The sequence below is a fragment of the Xenopus tropicalis genome, chromosome 4 (genome assembly GCF_000004195.4).
Source record: "Xenopus tropicalis strain Nigerian chromosome 4, UCB_Xtro_10.0, whole genome shotgun sequence".
Taxonomy (NCBI): Eukaryota; Metazoa; Chordata; class Amphibia; order Anura; family Pipidae; genus Xenopus; species Xenopus tropicalis.
In genome coordinates, this window is record NC_030680.2 from 150,938,665 (window position 1) to 150,959,849 (window position 21,185).

Sequence of the window (21,185 nt, forward strand, 5' to 3'; positions counted from 1 at the left end):
GACAGACCTGACTCGCTGGGGGAGACTGACCCCTGAAACAGTGTAACACAAGGCAGCAGCCTGACAGACCTGACTCGCTGGGGGAGACTGACCCCTGAAACAGTGTAACACAAGGCAGCAGCCTGACAGACCTGACTCACTGGGGGAGACTGACCCCTGAAACACTGTAACACAAGGCAGCAGCCTGACAGACCTGACTCGCTGGGGGAGACTGAGCTTTGCAACATTGATTAAAAAGTAACAGCCAGGAGTTCAGCCAATGCTGCTTTCAATAGCACAAAATATTTTTAATACATTCACATTGGAAAGTTGCTTAGAATTATGTTTTCTTTTATTATTGGGGTTGACTTGTCCTTTAAAGCAGACATTTCGGCTTTTTTTAACCGTTTTGTCTATTCTGAGTATCTGTGGGAGATACTGTACGGTCCCTGCATGGCTCCGGCGGCCGGTTCTGTCTCGGTTCTGTCTCGGTTCTGTCTCTTACAAACGGTTACAACAGATTTTTGTGGGTTGAAAAAATAATTGTAATTAAATCGTTACTGGGGGGGGGGGGAGGGTAACTGTAAATCTCCTGCTTTGCTTTGTACAAGGATCAGAATGGGTCAGAACCACATTACGTTTTATTCGGGGGGGGTGTATATGGGGCACCAATGCCATCTTCTGTGTACCTAGGGCACCGGGGGGGGGGGGGGAATTTACCCCCTAGGGGCTGGCTAAGCTCTTCTTTCAAAAATGTACTGACCTGGGGGAGGGGGCTGTATATGGGGCACTGATACCATCTTCTGTGTAACTAGGTACCTAGGGCAGTGGGGGGTACCCCCTAGGGGCTGGCTAAGCTCTGACCCCCCCTCTTCTTTCAATAATGTACTGACCCAGGGGGTATATATGGGGCACTGATGCCATCTTCTGTGTGCCTAGGTACCTAGGGCAGTGGGGGGTACCCCCTAGGGGCTGGCTAAGCTCTGACCCCCCCTCTTCTTTCAATAATGTACTGACCCAGGGGGTATATATGGGGCACTGATGCCATCTTCTGTGTAACTAGGTACCTAGGGCAGTGGGGGGTACCCCCTAGGGGCTGGCTAAGCTCTGACCCCCCCTCTTCTTTCAATAATGTACTGACCCAGGGGGTATATATGGGGCACTGATGCCATCTTCTGTGTGCCTAGGTACCTAGGGCAGTGGGGGGGTACCCCCTAGGGGCTGGCTAAGCTCTGACCCCCCTCTTCTTTCAATAATGTACTGACCCAGGGGGTATATATGGGGCACTGATGCCATCTTCTGTGTGCCTAGGTACCTAGGGCAGTGGGGGGTACCCCCTAGGGGCTGGCTAAGCTCTGACCCCCTCTTCTTTCAGTAATGCACTGACCCGGGGGAGGGGGGCTAAGCTCTGACCCCCCTCTTCTTTCAATAATGTACTGACCTGGGGGGGGGGGGAATATATGGGGCACTGATGCCCTCTTCTATGTGCCTAGGTACCTAGGGCAGTGGTGGGGGGTTACCCCCTAGGGGCTGGCTAAGCTCTGACCCCTCTCTTCTCTCAATAATGCCCTGACGGGGGGGGGGGGTGTATATGGGGCACTGATGCCATCTTCTATGTACCTAGGTACCTAGGGCAGCACATACCCCTCCATACTTGCCCCTGCGTGGGGAAGATGGTGCCAATGCTTTTCTGCCCCAGGGTAGTTGTGCAGCTAATGAGCCAATGAGATGGCTGCACACAGTGTTCCAGTGTAGGAGCCGGGGCTCAGGGCACAAGCGCACACCCAGGGCCGGCAGCTCAGGAATGACATGAATTTGGCAGAAATGTTCTACTTGATGTTTCCCTTCTCCGCCGTATCCATGTGGCCCCCGGGGAGGGGCAGCGGCCGAGGGAGAGATTCTCGCCGGGTCTCAGTTTGGCCAAAACTTTGGGAATTAAACTCATGAAGAGTTTAATTAGTTTGTCTTTCTATTATTCTTCATACACTGCCCCAGTTAGTTCTTGGTTGCCGTGGGTTACAGGACCAATAGGGGGTACTACAAGGAAGGGCTAGTGGCGCTGTGGGTTAAAATATGTTTAAATATGTTACAGAACAGCCAATTCTAAGCAACTTTTCAATTGGTCTTCATTATTTATTTCTTATAGTTTCTGAATTATTTGCCTTCCTCTGCCCCTTTGCAGCTGTCAAATGGGGGTCACTGACCCCGGCAGCCAAACCCTATTGCTCTGTGAGGCTCCAGTTTTATTGTTATTGTTACTTTTTATTCCTTATCTTTCTATTCATTCCCTCTCCTATTCATATATCAATCTTATGCAAACCACTCCCTGGTTGCTAAGGTAACTTGGACCCTAGCAACCAAATAACTTATGAAACTTCAAACTGGATTTTCTGGTACATTCATATCCCGCTGAATCTGCTGAATCACGGCAGCTGCTTAGTTCTAATTATTATTATTATTATTATTATTATTAAAGAGACAGTCACCAGATTTTACAGAAACATGTTCTTTGCCTTTTAACTGCTTCCTGACATTTTCTAAAATGACCCCCCTACCTCCCCCGCAGCCCCCCCCCCCCCCATTACTTACATGTGTCAGCCAATGAGTGTCTTTTCTCTTGTGTAGGTTCTATGGGTAATGTGGGACGGGGGAGGGGGGGGAGTGGACCCAACAGGCCCTGGGACAGGACAGGAACCAATCAGCAGCTAGGCTGACCTGATAGGGAACTGAAGCCTGTCTGTGCTTCTGTGACTGCAGGGCTGTGATTGGCTCTCCCCCTCCTACTGTGCTTCTGGCAGGGACCGTTAGGACACGCCCACCCCTCTTCTGAAACCCAGACAGGGACCTGAGAGGATCTATAGGGAGCTGCATTAAAGGGGCCAGCACCATGTATTATTCATAACTGCCTACAGGGTTAGGGGTTATTGTTATCCTAATGCCTCCTTTAAATGAGTGCCCGGTACCCAAGATGCATTGCCAATTTCCATGTGACTGAGTTACGGGCGCTCTCTCTCTGTCTCTCTCTGTCTCTTTCCCATTAACAATGAGAGAGGGAAAGTCTCTATATTGGGATTAACCTCTTCCGCTTTATTGTGAGAAGTGAAACCGTCTGTATCTCATTATATACAGGCCCCTCCCTTTAGCCGCTCCTGCTTGCTCATTGGCTGCTTGTGTTCCGCCATAAGCAGAAGGCTCCTCCCTAAGGATCCCGCCATGTTTGTCTCACAACAGCAGCCGGGCTGGTTTTGCCCTGACCTGGGATTTTAGGGCCCAAATGTCCCCAAAGAACCTGGGACTGGACTCCGTGTTATAAGGTTCTTGCAGGGATTAAATTAACGACTCCTGTATTTGTCAGCATCTGAACTCCAGGGGGCGCTTTTCCACACTGAGTTATCTGAGGGGATAATTCTCATAGGAACTTCATACTGGCACGGCCCCCATTATAATAAGCTGTACAGCATGTAGGGCAGGGATCCTCTGCTCTGATTGGCTGCAAAATCTGCCCAACCTCTTGCTCTATACTTAGTCAGCGACTTCTGGGCCAGAAACTCCTTGATTCAGGGTTCAGCCTCAGGGGTATAATTATATCTGAATTATTAAAGGGGAACTCCACCCAAACCAGCTTCTTCTAAGCAACTCCCCAATATCCATTCATTCCTCATTCCCTTCCCTGCACTGCTGGTTCCGACTCCTGATACAACTCCCCAATATCCAATTATTCCTCATTCTCACTGGGTTTATAGTTATGTGTAACTGTCACTGTGTCTGTCCCTTTCCCTTCCCTGCACTGCTGGTTCTGACTCCTGATACAACTCCCCAATACCCATTCATTCCTCATTCTCACTGGGTTTATAGTTATGTGTAACTGTCACTGTGTCTGTCCCTTTCCCTTCTCTGCACTGCTGGTTCTGACTCCTGATACAACTCCCCAATATCCATTCATTCCTCATTCTCACTGGGTTTATAGTTATGTGTAACTGTCACTGTGTCTGTCCCTTTCCCTTCCCTGCACTGCTGGTTCTGACTCCTGATACAACTCCCCAATATCCATTCATCCCTCATTCTCACTGGGTTTATAGTTATGTGTAACTGTCACTGTGTCTGTCCCTTTCCCTTCCCTGCACTGCTGGTTCTGACTCCTGATACAACTCCCCAATACCCATTCATCCCTCATTCTCACTGGGTTTATAGTTATGTGTAACTGTCACTGTGTCTGTCCCTTTCCCTTCCCTGCACTGCTGGTTCTGACTCCTGATACAACTCCCCAATACCCATTCATTCCTCATTCTCACTGGGTTTATAGTTATGTGTAACTGTCACTGTGTCTGTCCCTTTCCCTTCCCTGCACTGCTGGTTCTGACTCCTGATACAACTCCCCAATATCCATTCATTCCTCATTCTCACTGGGTTTATAGTTATGTGTAACTGTCACTGTGTCTGTCCCTTTCCCTTCCCTGCACTGCTGGTTCCGACTCCTGATACAACTCCCCAATACCCATTCATTCCTCATTCTCACTGGGTTTATAGTTATGTGTAACTGTCACTGTGTCTGTCCCTTTCCCTTCCCTGCACTGCTGGTTCTGACTCCTGATACAACTCCCCAATATCCATTCATTCCTCATTCTCACTGGGTTTATAGTTATGTGTAACTGTCACTGTGTCTGTCCCTTTCCCTTCCCTGCACTGCTGGTTCTGACTCCTGATACAACTCCCCAATATCCATTCATCCCTCATTCTCACTGGGGTTATAGTTATGTGTAACTGTCACTGTGTCTGTCCCTTTCCCTTCCCTGCACTGCTGGTTCCGACTCCTGATACAACTCCCCAATACCCATTCATTCCTCATTCTCACTGGGTTTATAGTTATGTGTAACTGTCACTGTGTCTGTCCCTTTCCCTTCCCTGCACTGCTGGTTCTGACTCCTGATACAACTCCCCAATATCCATTCATTCCTCATTCTCACTGGGTTTATAGTTATGTGTAACTGTCACTGTGTCTGTCCCTTTCCCTTCCCTGCACTGCTGGTTCTGACTCCTGATACAACTCCCCAATATCCATTCATTCCTCATTCTCACTGGGTTTATAGTTATGTGTAACTGTCACTGTGTCTGTCCCTTTCCCTTCCCTGCACTGCTGGTTCTGACTCCTGATACAACTCCCCAATATCCATTCATCCCTCATTCTCACTGGGGTTATAGTTATGTGTAACTGTCACTGTGTCTGTCCCTTTCCCCTCTCTGCACTGCTGGTTCTGACTCCTGATACAACTCCCCAATATCCATTCATCCCTCATTCTCACTGGGTTTATAGTTATGTGTAACTGTCACTGTGTCTGTCCCTTTCCCTTCCCTGCACTGCTGGTTCTGACTCCTGATACAACTCCCCAATATCCATTCATCCCTCATTCTCACTGGGTTTATAGTTATGTGTAACTGTCACTGTGTCTGTCCCTTTCCCTTCCCTGCACTGCTGGTTCTGACTCCTGATACAACTCCCCAATACCCATTCATTCCTCATTCTCACTGGGTTTATAGTTATGTGTAACTGTCACTGTCTGTCCCTTTCCCTTCCCTGCACTGCTGGTTCTGACTCCTGATACAACTCCCCAATACCCATTCATTCCTCATTCTCACTGGGTTTATAGTTATGTGTAACTGTCACTGTGTCTGTCCCTTTCCCTTCCCTGCACTGCTGGTTCTGACTCCTGATACAACTCCCCAATATCCATTCATCCCTCATTCTCACTGGGTTTATAGTTATGTGTAACTGTCACTGTGTCTGTCCCTTTCCCTTCCCTGCACTGCTGGTTCTGACTCCTGATACAACTCCCCAATACCCATTCATTCCTCATTCTCACTGGGTTTATAGTTATGTGTAACTGTCACTGTGTCTGTCCCTTTCCCTTCCCTGCACTGCTGGTTCTGACTCCTGATACAACTCCCCAATATCCATTCATTCCTCATTCTCACTGGGTTTATAGTTATGTGTAACTGTCACTGTGTCTGTCCCTTTCCCTTCCCTGCACTGCTGGTTCTGACTCCTGATACAACTCCCCAATATCCATTCATCCCTCATTCTCACTGGGGTTATAGTTATGTGTAACTGTCACTGTGTCTGTCCCTTTCCCCTCTCTGCACTGCTGGTTCTGACTCCTGATACAACTCCCCAATATCCATTCATCCCTCATTCTCACTGGGTTTATACTTATGTGTAACTGTCACTGTGTCTGTCCCTTTCCCTTCCCTGCACTGCTGGTTCTGACTCCTGATACAACTCCCCAATATCCATTCATCCCTCATTCTCACTGGGTTTATAGTTATGTGTAACTGTCACTGTGTCTGTCCCTTTCCCTTCTCTGCACTGCTGGTTCTGACTCCAGATACAACTCCCCAATATCCATTAATCCCTCATTCTCACTGGGGTTATAGTTATGTGTAACTGTCACTGTGTCTGTCCCTTTCCCCTCTCTGCACTGCTGGTTCTGACTCCTGATACAACTCCCCAATATCCATTCATCCCTCATTCTCACTGGGTTTATACTTATGTGTAACTGTCACTGTGTCTGTCCCTTTCCCTTCCCTGCACTGCTGGTTCTGACTCCTGATACAACTCCCCAATATCCATTCATCCCTCATTCTCACTGGGTTTATAGTTATGTGTAACTGTCACTGTGTCTGTCCCTTTCCCTTCTCTGCACTGCTGGTTCTGACTCCAGATACAACTCCCCAATATCCATTCATTCCTCATTCTCACTGGGTTTATAGTTATGTGTAACTGTCACTGTGTCTGTCCCTTTCCCTTCCCTGCACTGCTGGTTCTGACTCCAGATACAACTCCCCAATATCCATTCATCCCTCATTCTCACTGGGTTTATAGTTATGTGTAACTGTCACTGTGTCTGTCCCTTTCCCTTCCCTGCACTGCTGGTTCTGACTCCAGATACAACTCCCCAATATCCATTCATTCCTCATTCTCACTGGGTTTATAGTTATGTGTAACTGTCACTGTGTCTGTCCCTTCCCTTCTCTGCACTGCTGGTTCTGACTCCTGATACAACTCCCCAATACCCATTCATTCCTCATTCTCACTGGGTTTATAGTTATGTGTAACTGTCACTGTCTGTCCCTTTCCCTTCCCTGCACTGCTGGTTCTGACTCCTGATACAACTCCCCAATACCCATTCATTCCTCATTCTCACTGGGTTTATAGTTATGTGTAACTGTCACTGTGTCTGTCCCTTTCCCTTCCCTGCACTGCTGGTTCTGACTCCTGATACAACTCCCCAATATCCATTCATTCCTCATTCTCACTGGGTTTATAGTTATGTGTAACTGTCACTGTGTCTGTCCCTTTCCCTTCCCTGCACTGCTGGTTCTGACTCCTGATACAACTCCCCAATACCCATTCATCCTCATTCTCACTGGGTTATAGTTATGTGTAACTGTCACTGTGTCTGTCCCTTTCCCTTCCCTGCACTGCTGGTTCTGACTCCTGATACAACTCCCCAATACCCATTCATTCCTCATTCTCACTGGGTTTATAGTTATGTGTAACTGTCACTGTGTCTGTCCCTTTCCCTTCCCTGCACTGCTGGTTCTTGACTCCTGATACAAACTCCCCAATATCCATTCATTCCTCATTCTCACTGGGTTTATAGTTATGTGTAACTGTCACTGTGTCTGTCCCTTTCCCTTCCCTGCACTGCTGGGTTCTGACTCCTGATACAATTCCCCAATATCCATTCATCCTCATTCTCACTGGGTTTATAGTTATGTGTAACTGTCACTGTGTATGTCCCTTTCCGCTCCCTGCACTGCTGGTTCTGACTCCTGATACAACTCCCAATATCCATTCATTCCCTCATTCTCACTGGTTTATAGTTATGTGTAACTGTCCACTGTGTCTGTCCCTTTCCCTTCTCTGCACTGCTGGTTCTGACTCCAGATACAACTCCCCAATATCCATTCATCCCTCATTCTCACTGGGTTTATAGTTATGTGTAACTGTCACTGTGTCTGTCCCTTTCCCTTCCCTGCACTGCTGGTTCTGACTCCAGATACAACTCCCAATATCCATTCATTCCTCATTCCTCACTGGGTTTATAGTTATGTGTAACTGTCACTGTGTCTGTCCCTTTCCCTTCTCTGCACTGCTGGTTCTGACTCCTGATACAACTCCCCAATATCCATTCATCCCTCATTCTCTGTGTCTGTCCCTTTCCCTTCCCTGCACTGCTGGTTCTGACTCCTGATACAACTCCCCAATATCCATTCATTCCTCATTCTCACTGGGTTTATAGTTATGTGTAACTGTCACTGTGTCTGTCCCTTTCCCTTCCCTGCACTGCTGGTTCTGACTCCTGATACAACTCCCCAATATCCATTCATCCCTCATTCTCACTGGGTTTATAGTTATGTGTAACTGTCACTGTGTCTGTCCCTTTCCCTTCCCTGCACTGCTGGTTCTGACTCCTGATACAACTCCCCAATATCCATTCATTCCTCATTCTCACTGGGTTTATAGTTATGTGTAACTGTCACTGTGTCTGTCCCTTTCCCTTCTCTGCACTGCTGGTTCTGACTCCTGATACAACTCCCCAATACCCATTCATCCCTCATTCTCACTGGGTTTATAGTTATGTGTAACTATCATTTGATCCTGGCTGTATGTTGACCTATTTGCTGGGCACGCCTGGCACCTTTAGGGCACTGCCATAGATGCACTAGACTGTAAATAATGCGTGGGCCCCAGCTGGTATGATTGGGCTGTGGGTACAAGGGGCTCGGGGTTAATGTGGGGCAGCAGATGATTGGTTGCTGTCAGGTTGCTGGGGAAGCTGATTGGTGCCCTGATTATCAGACAGTTGGCACGCGTGGCCTCTCGCTCCTCTCCGGCTGAATAACACATTCTCGTTAATGACACGTATAATTACTGCCGGCCCCGAGGCTGCCTCGTTACTACCTGCCCTCACTCTGTCACGCACACACTGCCTGATTGGCTGGAACCCTCGCGGTGACGCCCAACACACCCACTGGGTTATTTGCCAATGGGTGACTGTGTCCCTTTGTATTATAATGAAATGGCATCTATGTGGCTTGTTGCAAGTTTCCTTCTGGGTTGTGCAGCTATTGGCTTCTATTTCTTTATCTAGATGTTCAGCTTCAGACAATAGTCCCAATGTGAATAGCCCCTGTCAGAAAAAATAGACCTGGGTCGGTGCAGCTAAAACACTCTCCCCTCCGCTCTCTGCTTTTTCCTTCTGAAGAGATCGCCGACACCAACTTGTATTCTGCCCAAACAAGAAGTGGACACTGAACTAGTTACTGCCTATGTCTTCCCTTTCCTGTTTCATTTGCATTTCATTGATCCAATTGGCTACGTTTTGGGAAGGCATAGGCAGTAACTAGTTCAGTGTCCACTTCCTGTTTGGGCAGAATACAAGTTGGTGTCGGTGATCTCTTCAGAAGGAAAAAGCAGAGAGCAGAGGGGAGAGTGTTTTAGCTGCACCGACCCAGGTCTTGATGTGGGACTCTCTATATTTATATATTTTATAGCAATAAAGGCAAAGACTTGGGGATAGAATAAACCTAGGGAGGGCAGTTGGGCTCTGGGACTGGCAAAGGGCTCTTGGTTATACAGTTCCCAGTTGCCAGGGTGCCACGTGATCAACTGGTGCTTCCGCGGCCCATTCTGTGGCCCATAGTGGTGCCAGTGGGGCCCCTGATCATGTACTGGGCTCATTTACTTACACTGACAAACTGCCCTGGGGTTTTGTTTTTGTAACTTGAACTAAAGCTCATTGCTGATTGGTTGCTATGGGTTACTGCACCCCAGCCAGTCCCCCCTGTGTTAGGGCTCAGTGCACCTTGTATTTAAAGGCTACATTGGCTGCTTAAATTTGAATTTTGTTTTCTTTCTATTGTTTTGATTTTACACTTACTAACCCCCCCCCCCCCTCTTTTGCAGAACAGAGGTTCTGTGTAAAGTAACACCTTGTTCCCCTAGTTGTTTCCGCAGCTCAGGCTTACGGATAAGGAGGAGTTTATAGAAGGGGGGTTTAAATAGAACTGTAAATGTGAATGACTTCCTTCTCCTCCCACAATTGCTCTTAAGGAATGTTGGATAATGAAAGTACAGGTATGGGACCTGGGGTTTTCCGGATAAGGGATCTTTCTGTAATTTGGATCTCAATTCCTTTACTCTACCAAGAAGTCATTTAACCATGAAATAAACCCAATAGGGCTGTTCTGCCCCAATAAGGGGTAATTATATCTTAGTTGGGATCAAGTACAGGTACTGTTTTATTATTACAGAGAAAAGGGAATCATTTAACCATGAAATAAACCCAATAGGGCTGTTCTGCCCCAATAAGGGGTAATTATATCTTAGTTGGGATCAAGTACAGGTACTGTTTTATTATTACAGAGAAAAGGGAATCATTTAACCATGAAATAAACCCAATAGGGCTGTTCTGCCCCCAATAAGGGGTAATTATATCTTAGTTGGGATCAAGTACAGGTACTGTTTTATTATTACAGAGAAAAGGGAATCATTTAACCATTAAATAAACCCAATAGGACTGTTCTGCCCCAATAAGGGGTAATTATATCTTAGTTGGGATCAAGTACAGGTACTGTTTTATTATTACAGAGAAAAGGGAATCATTTAACCATGAAATAAACCCAATAGGGCTGTTCTGCCCCCAATAAGGGGTAATTATATCTTAGTTGGGATCAAGTACAGGTACTGTTTTATTATTACAGAGAAAAGGGAATCATTTAACCATGAAATAAACCCAATAGGGCTGTTCTGCCCCAATAAGGGGTAATTATATCTTAGTTGGGATCAAGTACAGGTACTGTTTTATTATTACAGAGAAAAGGGAATCATTTAACCATTAAATAAACCCAATAGGACTGTTCTGCCCCCAATAAGGGGTAATTATATCTTAGTTGGGATCAAGTACAGGTACTGTTTTATTATTATTAAAAAAGAAAATCATTTTTAAAAATGAGAATTATTTGCTTATAATGGAGTCTATGGGAGACGGCCTGCCGTTGCTATGAGATTCTGATGGTTACCGGGCTGTGGCCCTGGGCCTGTTTAGCCTCGCGGTGCAGATAACGCCGCTCTCCGTGGTTCCTTCCGTGTTAGTCACAGAGTTTCCTGTTACTGCCGGGAAGTTGCGCGGCCACTTCTGTAAATTTTGAAATTTTATAAAGAATGTTTTTTTTCTTTCTATTTTTGACTGTATATTTCTTTGTAAATCAAATTAAAAAGGGGAGTGGGGTGCAGTAAGGCCCCCCCATGGCAGCGCTGCCCCCCTATTGGCACAGAATCCCTCCAGGCCGCTGAGGGGCCCCATTGGTGGGTGCAGGGGCCGTAGGCAGTAGGCCCAGTGTAGCTGCCCTACTATTCTAGGATAGGGTTGTCCAACTGTTACTACTCGGTGTAGCTGCCCTACTATCCTACGATAGGGTTGTCCAACTGTTACTACTCGGTGTAACTGCCCTACTATCCTACGATAGGGTTGTCCAACTGTTACTACTCTGTGTAACTGCCCTACTAATCTAGGATAGGGTTGTCCAACTGTTACTACTCGGTGTAGCTGCCCTACTATTCTAGGATAGGGTTGTCCAACTGTTACTACTCTGTGTAACTGCTTTACTATCCTAGGATAGGGTTGTGCAACTGTTACTACTTGGTGTAGCTGCCCTACTATTCTAGGATAGGGTTGTCCAACTGTTACTACTCTGTGTAGCTGCCCTACTATTCTAGGATAGGGTTGTCCAACTGTTACTACTCGGTGTAGCTGCCATACTATTCTAGGATTGGGTTGTTTATTACTACTTGGTGTAGCTGCCCTACTATTCTAGGATAGGGTTGTCCAACAGTTACTACTTGGTGTAGCTGCCCTACTATTCTAGGATAGGGTTGTCCAACTGTTACTACTCGGTGTAGCTGCCCTACTATCCTACGATAGGGTTGTCCAACTGTTACTACTCGGTGTAGCTGCCCTACTATTCTAGGATAGGGTTGTCCAACTGTTACTACTCGGTGTAACTGCCCTACTATCCTACGATAGGGTTGTCCAACTGTTACTACTCTGTGTAACTGCCCTACTAATCTAGGATAGGGTTGTCCAACTGTTACTACTCGGTGTAGCTGCCCTACTATTCTAGGATAGGGTTGTCCAACTGTTACTACTCTGTGTAACTGCTTTACTATCCTAGGATAGGGTTGTGCAACTGTTACTACTTGGTGTAGCTGCCCTACTCTTCTAGGATAGGGTTGTCCAACTGTTACTACTCTGTGTAACTGCTTTAATATCCTAGGATAGGGTTGTCCAACTGTTACTACTCGGTGTAGCTGCCCTACTATTCTAGGATAGGGTTGTCCAACTGTTACTACTCTGTGTAGCTGCCCTACTATTCTAGGATTGGGTTGTCCAACTGTTACTACTCGGTGTAGCTGCCATACTATTCTAGGATTGGGTTGTTTATTACTACTTGGTGTAGCTGCCCTACTATTCTAGGATAGGGTTGTCCAACAGTTACTACTTGGTGTAGCTGCCCTACTATTCTAGGATAGGTTTGTCCAAGTAGTAACAGTTGGTGTAACTGCCCTACTATTCTAGGATAGGATTGTCCAACTGTTACTACTTGGTGTAGCTGCCCTACTATTCTAGGATTGGGTTGTCCAACTGTTACTACTCGGTGTAGCTGCCCTACTATTCTAGGATTGGGTTGTCCAACAGCTTGGTATAAGTACACCCAATATACTAGGGTTTTGCTGCCCAATAGTTGCTGCTCAGTTGTCTCTCACTGGGCGCCTCTGCCCTACACTTGCTGCTGCAGACTGTGCTGCCTTTTATCCAGCGCTGCCCCAATATGAGCCCAGTAACATTTATCTCTGGTCTCGGTGCTGACGCTCTGCCTGTAGTAGCGGAAGTGCTTGTGGGTATCCAGGAGCCGCTGCCATTGGCTCGGAGAGACGGTTAATAACTTTTGAGTGTTTACATTTGAAACCACATCCAGTGACGCTGAGTGTTCCTTAAAGGGCCGGTAACGCCATAAAGTGAAAGACAAAGCTGAACCCAGTGTCCCTAAATGTACATCTGGGGCCCCGCCAGTCTCGTTCCTGGGAGCTTATTGCACCCAGGGGCCAAACCATTGGCCCCCCATCCGATATGCGCTAGAGGATTGGCCTGATGCCTGGCAAGTTTAATTGGTCCCCTACCTACATATCAATTTCCCTTTTTGTGACAAAAAGTCAAGAGTAGTTCCCCTTTAACTAAACTTCTAATATGATGTAGATACTAATATTCTGAGACAATTTGCAATTGGTCTTCATTTTTTAATTTTTTGTGGCTTTTCGGTTATTTAGCTGTTTGGTCGGCAGCTCTGCTGTTTGGAATTTCAGCCGTGATCTGGTTGCTAGGGTCTTGTTTACCTTAGTAACCAGGCAGTGGGTTAAATGAAAGGCTGGAATATGAATAGGAGAGGGGCTGAGTAGTAAGATAAGGGATAAAAAGTAACAATAATAAATTTGAAGGTGCACAGAGCGATGGTTTTTGGTTGTTGGGGGTCAGTGACCCCCCATTTAAAAGCTGGAAAAATGTAGAAGTGGAAGGTGAATAGTTTGAAAAATATAAAAAAATAAATAATGGAGACGAGTTGCAAAGTTGCTAGGAATAGGCCATTCCATGACATACTAAGAGTTAATGTAAAGGTGACCCCCCCCCCCCCTTTAAGCATTCGGATGCCCCAGAGGCAGGGATTGGGCCGAACGTGAATCCTGATGAAAAGGCCCAATCACAGACTTGTCTCTTTAAATGGCAAGTTCCTCTGCCAATCAGAGCAGCACTGAGTGTTCATTGTATGATCCTTAGGCCCGAGCGCTCCCTGTGACCCAAATACCTCTCTGTCTGTCTCTCTCTGTCTCTGCCTGTCTCTCACTGTCTCTCTCTATCAAATCAAATCTCTCTGCCTCTCTGTCTCTCTCTCTCTCTCTCTGTCTCTGTCTCTCTGTCAAATCAAATCAAATCTGTCTCTCTCTGTCTCTCTCTGTCTCTCTCTGTCTCTCTCTCTCTATCAAATCTCTCTGTCACTGTCTCTCTCTGTCTCTCTCTCTCTCTCTGTCTCTCTCTCTCTGTCTCTCTCTCTGTCTCTCTCTCTCTGTCTCTCTGTCTCTCTCTCTGTCTCTCTCTGTCTCTCTCTCTCTATCAAATCTCTCTGTCTCTCTCTGTCTCTCTCTCTCTCTCTGTCTCTCTCTCTCTGTCTCTCTCTCTGTCTCTCTGTCTCTCTCTCTGTCTCTCTCTCTGTCTCTCTGTCTCTCTCTCTCTCTCTCTCTCTCTGTCTCTCTCTCTGTCTCTGTGCCTCCCCGGCTGCAGTATTTCGGGTCAGAGACATTACATTCCTGTTCCCAAGGGGGAAACTAAATCTCAAATGTTCATTTCAGTCAGTTCTGTGGGATTTTCCCATATTTCCATTTATGTTTCTGGGACTCTCTATCCCTGTAATGTTACAGTCTCTGATTGGGTGAAATTGTTTTGTCTGATTCTTGGATCTCGCATGTAAGCTTCATAGGACAATTTGTACAGGTATGGGATCCCTTATCCGGAAAGTTCCGAATTACGGCAAGCCCATCTCCCATAGACTCCATTATAAGCAAATAATTCAAAATTTTTAGAAGGTGGGATTGGTTGGAGAGAAGGGGGGGCTGTATATAAACAGGGGATACAGGGAAGGGACAGGGGAAATGTGGGCTGAGAAGGAAAGTGTAAGGGAACAAGGAGAGACGGAATTTTTCTATTGGCTAATGGTCTTATAATAAGGGAGTCACATGACTGGGGGAGGAGCTGTCTAATTCCAGGCATTACTAACTGATAACAGGCATTATAGTAGATGAGTGTAGTGGTGTCCGGCCTTTATAACAATCTGTTCCCCCAAAGGGAAAGCAAAGTTTTCTTTTCTCTGTGTGTTTGTGTTTCTCTGTGGGGCTGTTAGTAAGGGAAGCCCAGCTGATCTCTCTGTCACTGGAAGGAAGTTCTGTGGTTTCTCTGCTCACGCGAGCCCTGCTCCTACCAACCCTGCTCCTACCAACCCTGCTCCTACCAACCCTGCTCCTACCAACCCTGCTCCTACCAACCCTGCTCCTACCAACCCTGCTCTTACCAACCCTGCTCCTACCAACCCTGCTCCTACCAACCCTGCTCCTACCAACCCTGCTCCTACCAACCCTGCTCCCACCAACCCTGCTCCTACCAACCCTGCTCCTACCAACCCTGCTCCTACCAACCCTGCTCCTACCAACCCTGCTCCTACCAACCCTGCTCCTACCAACCCTGCTCCTACCAACCCTGCTCCTACCAACCCTGCTCCCACCAACCCTGCTCCCACCAACCCTGCTCCTACCAACCCTGCTCCTACCAACCCTGCTCCTACCAACCCTGCTCCTACCAACCCTGCTCCTACCAACCCTGCTCCTACCAACCCTGCTCCTACCAACCCTGCTCCTACCAACCCTGCTCCTACCAACCCTGCTCCTACCAACCCTGCTCCTACCAACCCTGCTCCTACCAACCCTGCTCCTACCAACCCTGCTCTTACCAACCCTGCTCTTACCAACCCTGCTCTTACCAACCCTGCTCTTACCAACCCTGCTCTTACCAACCCTGCTCTTACCAACCCTGCTCTCACCAACCCTGCTCCTACCAACCCTGCTCTTACCAACCCTGCTCTCACCAACCCTGCTCTCACCAACCCTGCTCTTACCAACCCTGCTCTTACCAACCCTGCTCTTACCAACCCTGCTCTTACCAACCCTGCTCCTACCAACCCTGCTCTTACCAACCCTGCTCCTACCAACCCTGCTCCTACCAACCCTGCTCCTACCAACCCTGCTCTCACCAACCCTGCTCTCACCAACCCTGCTCTCACCAACCCTGCTCTCACCAACCCTGCTCTCACCAACCCTGCTCCTACCAACCCTGCTCTTACCAACCCTGCTCTTACCAACCCTGCTCTTACCAACCCTGCTCTTACCAACCCTGCTCTTACCAACCCTGCTCTCACCAACCCTGCTCTCACCAACCCTGCTCCTACCAACCCTGCTCTCACCAACCCTGCTCCTACCAACCCTGCTCCTACCAACCCTGCTCTCACCAACCCTGCTCCTACCAACCCTGCTCTTACCAACCCTGCTCCTACCAACCCTGCTCCTACCAACCCTGCTCCTACCAACCCTGCTCCTACCAACCCTGCTCTCACCAACCCTGCTCCTACCAACCCTGCTCTCACCAACCCTGCTCCTACCAACCCTGCTCCTACCAACCCTGCTCTCACCAACCCTGCTCCTACCAACCCTGCTCTCACCAACCCTGCTCCTACCAACCCTGCTCTCACCAACCCGTCTCCAATGCTCACCTACAGGCTCCTATGGGGGGGCTGAGCCCCAAAACTCACCCTTGGGCTTAGGGGCACGTTCCTCTCCAACCAGAGGAAAGAGGCAGGAGCGGCCTCTCTGGGGTAAATTTGGGTCGGGCCTACAGGGTTAAATGTCCCCAACTCTGTTTTTCTTCAAGAAGAAGCAGCACCGAATCTGTTGCAGAATAGGGTGCTCATGGGAGTTATTTCATATTAAATATACATGTTGTGCCTTATGTATAGGGGAGGGCGCTGTTCTCTTGTCTGCTATGGGGGGAAATGCCTGCCGGCTACAGGTGAAAGGTGGTACTGCAAGTGCCAGTGTGAATATTCAGCAACCAGACATGGCAGCCTGGCATTTAATGGGGCACTGCCATAATGTTTATGGGGCCCTGTTTATCTCTAAATGACACTGTTACACAGCAAATAATTCCCTCTGCCATTTAACCTTTTATTCTTGAACCAACAAATGTATTTGTAGCTGTAATATTGGTGTGTAGGCGCCATCTCAGTGCCTTGTGCCTGAGTCTGAGCTTTCAGCCAGCGCTACACATTAGAACTGCTTTCAGCTAACCTATTGTTTCTCCTACTCCCATGTAACTGGAGGAGTCCCAAGCCGGACTTGGATTTCTTATTATTGAGTGCTATTCTGATACCTACTGGGAGCTGCTATCTTGCTCCCTTCCCATTGTTCTGCTGATCGGCTGCTGGGGGTGAGGGGGGGGGGATATCACTCCAACTTGCAGCGCAGCAGTAAAGTGACACTGAAGTTTATCAGAGCACTGGTCACATGGCTGTGGCACCCTGGGAAATGAAGAATATGGCTAGCCCCGTGGGAAAAACAGATTACAATGCAGGATTCTGCGGGAGAAGCTCTATTAACTGATGGGTTTGTAACAAACGTGACAGTATTCGGGTAGGAATGTGGATTAGATTGTCAGCTCTGGTGGTCATTGCAGTTCAGATGGATATAAGAATCATATTTATACTCAGAATGACCCTCCATCATGGGTTTATATACCCTTGCCAGTTACAATATCAATCATAGTTTTAGCCCCCCCTCCCCTGTCAGTCTCTTGCAGAAGCGCCTTGAGCCCTCTCTCTGACCCGCAGTCTCACACCTCTCCCCCTGTCTCCCCAGGTCGCAGCTGCGCTCCCTCCCAGCTCAGATGTCACATTGAATCGAGTGCGTTCGGGCGGCCGCAGCAAGTTGGCCCCGTACCATGTATCCAGCAAAGCGCAAGGAAGTGGAAGTGCAAACCTCGGCCAATCAGAACACTTCCCTCCGAAAAACCCCAAGGTAAAGCCGCGCTACGAGCTGACGGTGTCGGTGATGGGATGTGACAGGCGGGGGCTTGTTTGGGGGCTGCGCCAAGGAGACGCTTTATGGCAGGGGGGGGAATAGAAACATGAAAAAACGAAACAAATGGAAAGAACGTTTCATGAATTGTTACTGATTTTATTCTGTGTCCATAAATGCCAGAATGTTTCCCTTCAGAATGGGCTTAAGGAGGATTCTGGGAGTTGTAGTTTAACAGATTAACCCATCCATCCATTTCCCAGAGAGGCTGTGGCTTCCACTCATTCTATACAGAATAAAACTGGGGTTTGTAGCCCGTTGCCGGGGCTTACAGCGAGTTGCCGGGGCTTACGGGGGGTTGCCGGGGCTTACGGGGGGTTGCCGGGGCTTACGGGGGGTTGCCGGGGCTTACAGGGGGTTGCCGGGGCTTACGGGGGGGTTGCCGGGGCTTACGGGGGAGTTGCCGGGGCTTACAGAGGGTTGCCAGGGCTTACAGGGGGTTGCCGGGGCTTACAGGGGGTTGCCGGGGCTTACAGGGGGTTGCCGGGGCTTACAGGGGGTTGCCGGGGCTTACAGGGGGTTGCCGGGGCTTACAGGGATAGAAAGCATATCATATCATGCATTTTCAATGCAAGCCTTATTGTTTGATCTAATGGGGTAATACTTCCCCTTTAAAGGTATGAATCTAGATTGGGAAACCCAGGGGGGATTTAGCAGGAAGAGCAGAATAAGCCCCAATTAATCCCCGGGCCCTGTCCTACGTGTCGCAGGGAGTCGGAGGGGTGCAGGGGGTGCAGGGGTGCAGGGAGTCGGAGGGGTGCATGGGGTGCAGGGGTGCAGGGAGTCCGAGGGGTGCAGGGGGTGCAGGGAGTCGGAGGGGTGCAGGGGGTGCAGGGAGTCGGAGGGGTGCAGGGGTGCAGGGAGTCGGAGGGGTACAGGGGGTGCAGGGAGTCGGAGGGGTGCAGGGAGTCGGAGGGGTGCAGGGAGTGCTGGGAGTCACAGGGAGTGCTGGGAGTCGGAGGGGTGCAGGGAGTCGGAGGGGTGCAGGGAGTGCAGGGAGTCGGAGGGGTGCAGGGAGTCGGAGGGGTGCAGGGAGTCGGAGGGGTGCAGGGGATGCAGGGAGTCGCAGGGAGTGCTGGGAGTCGCAGGGAGTGCTGGGAGTCGCAGGGAGTGCTGGGAGTCGCAGGGAGTGCTGGGAGTTGGAGGGGTGCAGGGAGTTGGAGGGGTGCAGGGAGTCGGAGGGGTGCAGGGAGTCGGAGGGTGCAGGGAGTCGGAGGGGTGCAGGGAGTCGCAGGGAGTGCAGGGAGTCGGAGGGGTGCAGGGAGTCGGAGGAGTGCAGGGAGTCGGAGGGGGGCAGGAGTTGCAGGGGGGGGCAGGGAGTGCTAGCGAGAGGTTCTACACAGCGAGCTGTAGGTACTGGGGAGGAAGGAAGGAGGGAAGCGGTTAGCGGCGTATATAGAGAAGTTGGGGGGGGGGACAGATCGGCAGAGATGTGCGAGTGTCACACTTACACTTCATTATATGACTGTGGGGCATAAACACACATTATTCTTAGTATGTTATAGAATGGCCTATTCCTAGCAAGTTTTCAATTGGTCTTCATTTTTTATCTTTTATAGTTTTTGAATTATTTCCCTTCTTCTTCTGCCTCTTTGCAGCTTTCAAATGGGGGTCACTGACCCCGGCAGCCAAACCCTATTGCTCTGTGAGGCTCCAGTTTTATTGTTATTGTTACTTTTTATTCCTTATCTTTCTATTCGGCCCCTCCCCTATTCATATACCAGTCTCTTTCAAACCACTCCCTAGATGCTAAGGTAAATTGAAACCCTAGCAACCAGATATCTGCTGAAATTCCAAACTGCAGAGCTGCTGAGCAAAAAGCTAAATAATTCAAAAACTGCAAATGAAAAATGAAGACCAACTGCAAATTGACTCTCTACATCCTACTAACAGTAAATTTGAAATTTGGGGGGGGGGGGGGGGGCAAATTTTATTAATTAAACAGGCAGCCTTGGGGGGGGGGGGTATGGGGGGCAGTAGTGTCCAATCACACTGCTTGGCAATCCTGTGTGCCCATTTTATAGTATTACACCTGTTGTTTGATTAGTAATGTCTCGGGGCATTCCCTGCCGAGGATTCTGGGTAATACCCCACTTACCCCACACTCAGGCAGCCTGTGCCCTGCTTTACCCTGTAACAAAGACTTTCAGGCTCCGTGTTTACTCCTAAATTCTGCTTGTTTATATTCTGTGTGTACAGTGCCCCCTAAACCCGCCCATCTGAAAGCATCGGGGAAAGAAATACTAAACCACCGAATTCCTCCTGCCCCCTCAAAGCCATTGCCCCTGGTACCCAAACCCCCCCGCCGGCCTGGGGTTAAAGAGCGGGGCAAGTCTGGAACCTCCGACATCAACCTCCTCATCAAGAAGTTTGAGAGCCTCAGGTAAGTGGCACAATAATAACTTCATTTCCCAGGGTGCCACAGCCATGTGACCTGTGCTCTGATAAACTTCACACTTTACTGCTGCGCTGCAAGTTGGAGTGATATCCCCCCCCCTCACCCCCAGCAGCCGATCAGCAGAACAATGGGAAGGGAGCAAGATAGCAGCTCCCAGTAGGTATCAGAATAGCACTCAATAGTAAGAAATCCAAGTCCGGCTTGGGACTCCTCCAGTTACATGCACTGCTAATGTAATGCCTCTGGTTCTCACTAGGCAGCCCGTCCAGTTTGGGAGACACAGTCGGTACCATTTTAGTGCCAGGATGGAGCAAGGGACGAGCCCCCTGTGTTGCCCCCATGTTTCTGCGAGGGACTCGGGGTCGGAGAGTGGGGTCCCTTTGGGGGAGCCGGGCAGGACGGCGGAGGAGGAACCCACTGCAGAGCTGCCCATGGATAATCTCAAAATGAGAGACCTTACAATAAACGATATTAACAACCGCGGGGGTAACAACGCCTCTGTGAACAGGACTGAGCGCCCCCCGCAAGAGAACGGAAACCTGACCGTCGATCACAACGACAATGGGAAAATTCCCAACAGGGACAGCGGCATCGACAGCCCTTCCTGCAGCGTGGTCGGGGAGGGGTTCTCCAACGACGAGAGCGCCGAGCCCAAAAAGCTCTCCCTGCCGGTCCACATGGTGGAAATTGGGATTGTCCGGAAGAACTCGGACTCGTCGTCTGTGGATCAGAAACGGGACTCGACCCAAGATGAGGACAGCGACCTGGACGAGGGCAGCAGCGAAGAACATGAAGCCATGGAGGTGCCCAAGGCAGAGAGCGTCGATCCCACCAAAGTGAGTAAGAAACTCAAAGCATCAAACATTAAAGAGCAAATGGTTATATATATAATTTCATTTATAAATTCAGTATGTACAGGATACGTAAATGCAATGATGTCTAGGAAGTGCTGAATGGAAAGTGAAAGTAGTAGACCATTGCAAGAGCTTTTTACCCCAGCAGTATGGTTCCTGCCCCAGG

At 48.8% G+C, this 21,185-nt stretch overlaps 1 protein-coding gene across 3 annotated transcripts in view; it reads left to right on the forward strand.

Moving 5' to 3' along the window:
* fgd3 (FYVE, RhoGEF and PH domain containing 3) overlaps positions 1–21,185 on the forward strand; it is a 78,859-nt gene that overhangs the window by 35,641 nt on the left and 22,033 nt on the right. For 2 of the 3 annotated variants that reach the window (XM_004914180.4, XM_012961791.3), the window contains exons 2-4: positions 17,549–17,707; positions 19,967–20,150; positions 20,422–21,001. In XM_004914180.4, coding sequence (XP_004914237.2) covers positions 17,549–17,707; positions 19,967–20,150; positions 20,422–21,001 — 923 coding nt within the window. Of the gene's footprint in view, positions 1–17,548; positions 17,708–19,966; positions 20,151–20,421; positions 21,002–21,185 lie in introns of those variants that run through there. The other variant, XM_002941737.5, reaches the window with a different exon arrangement.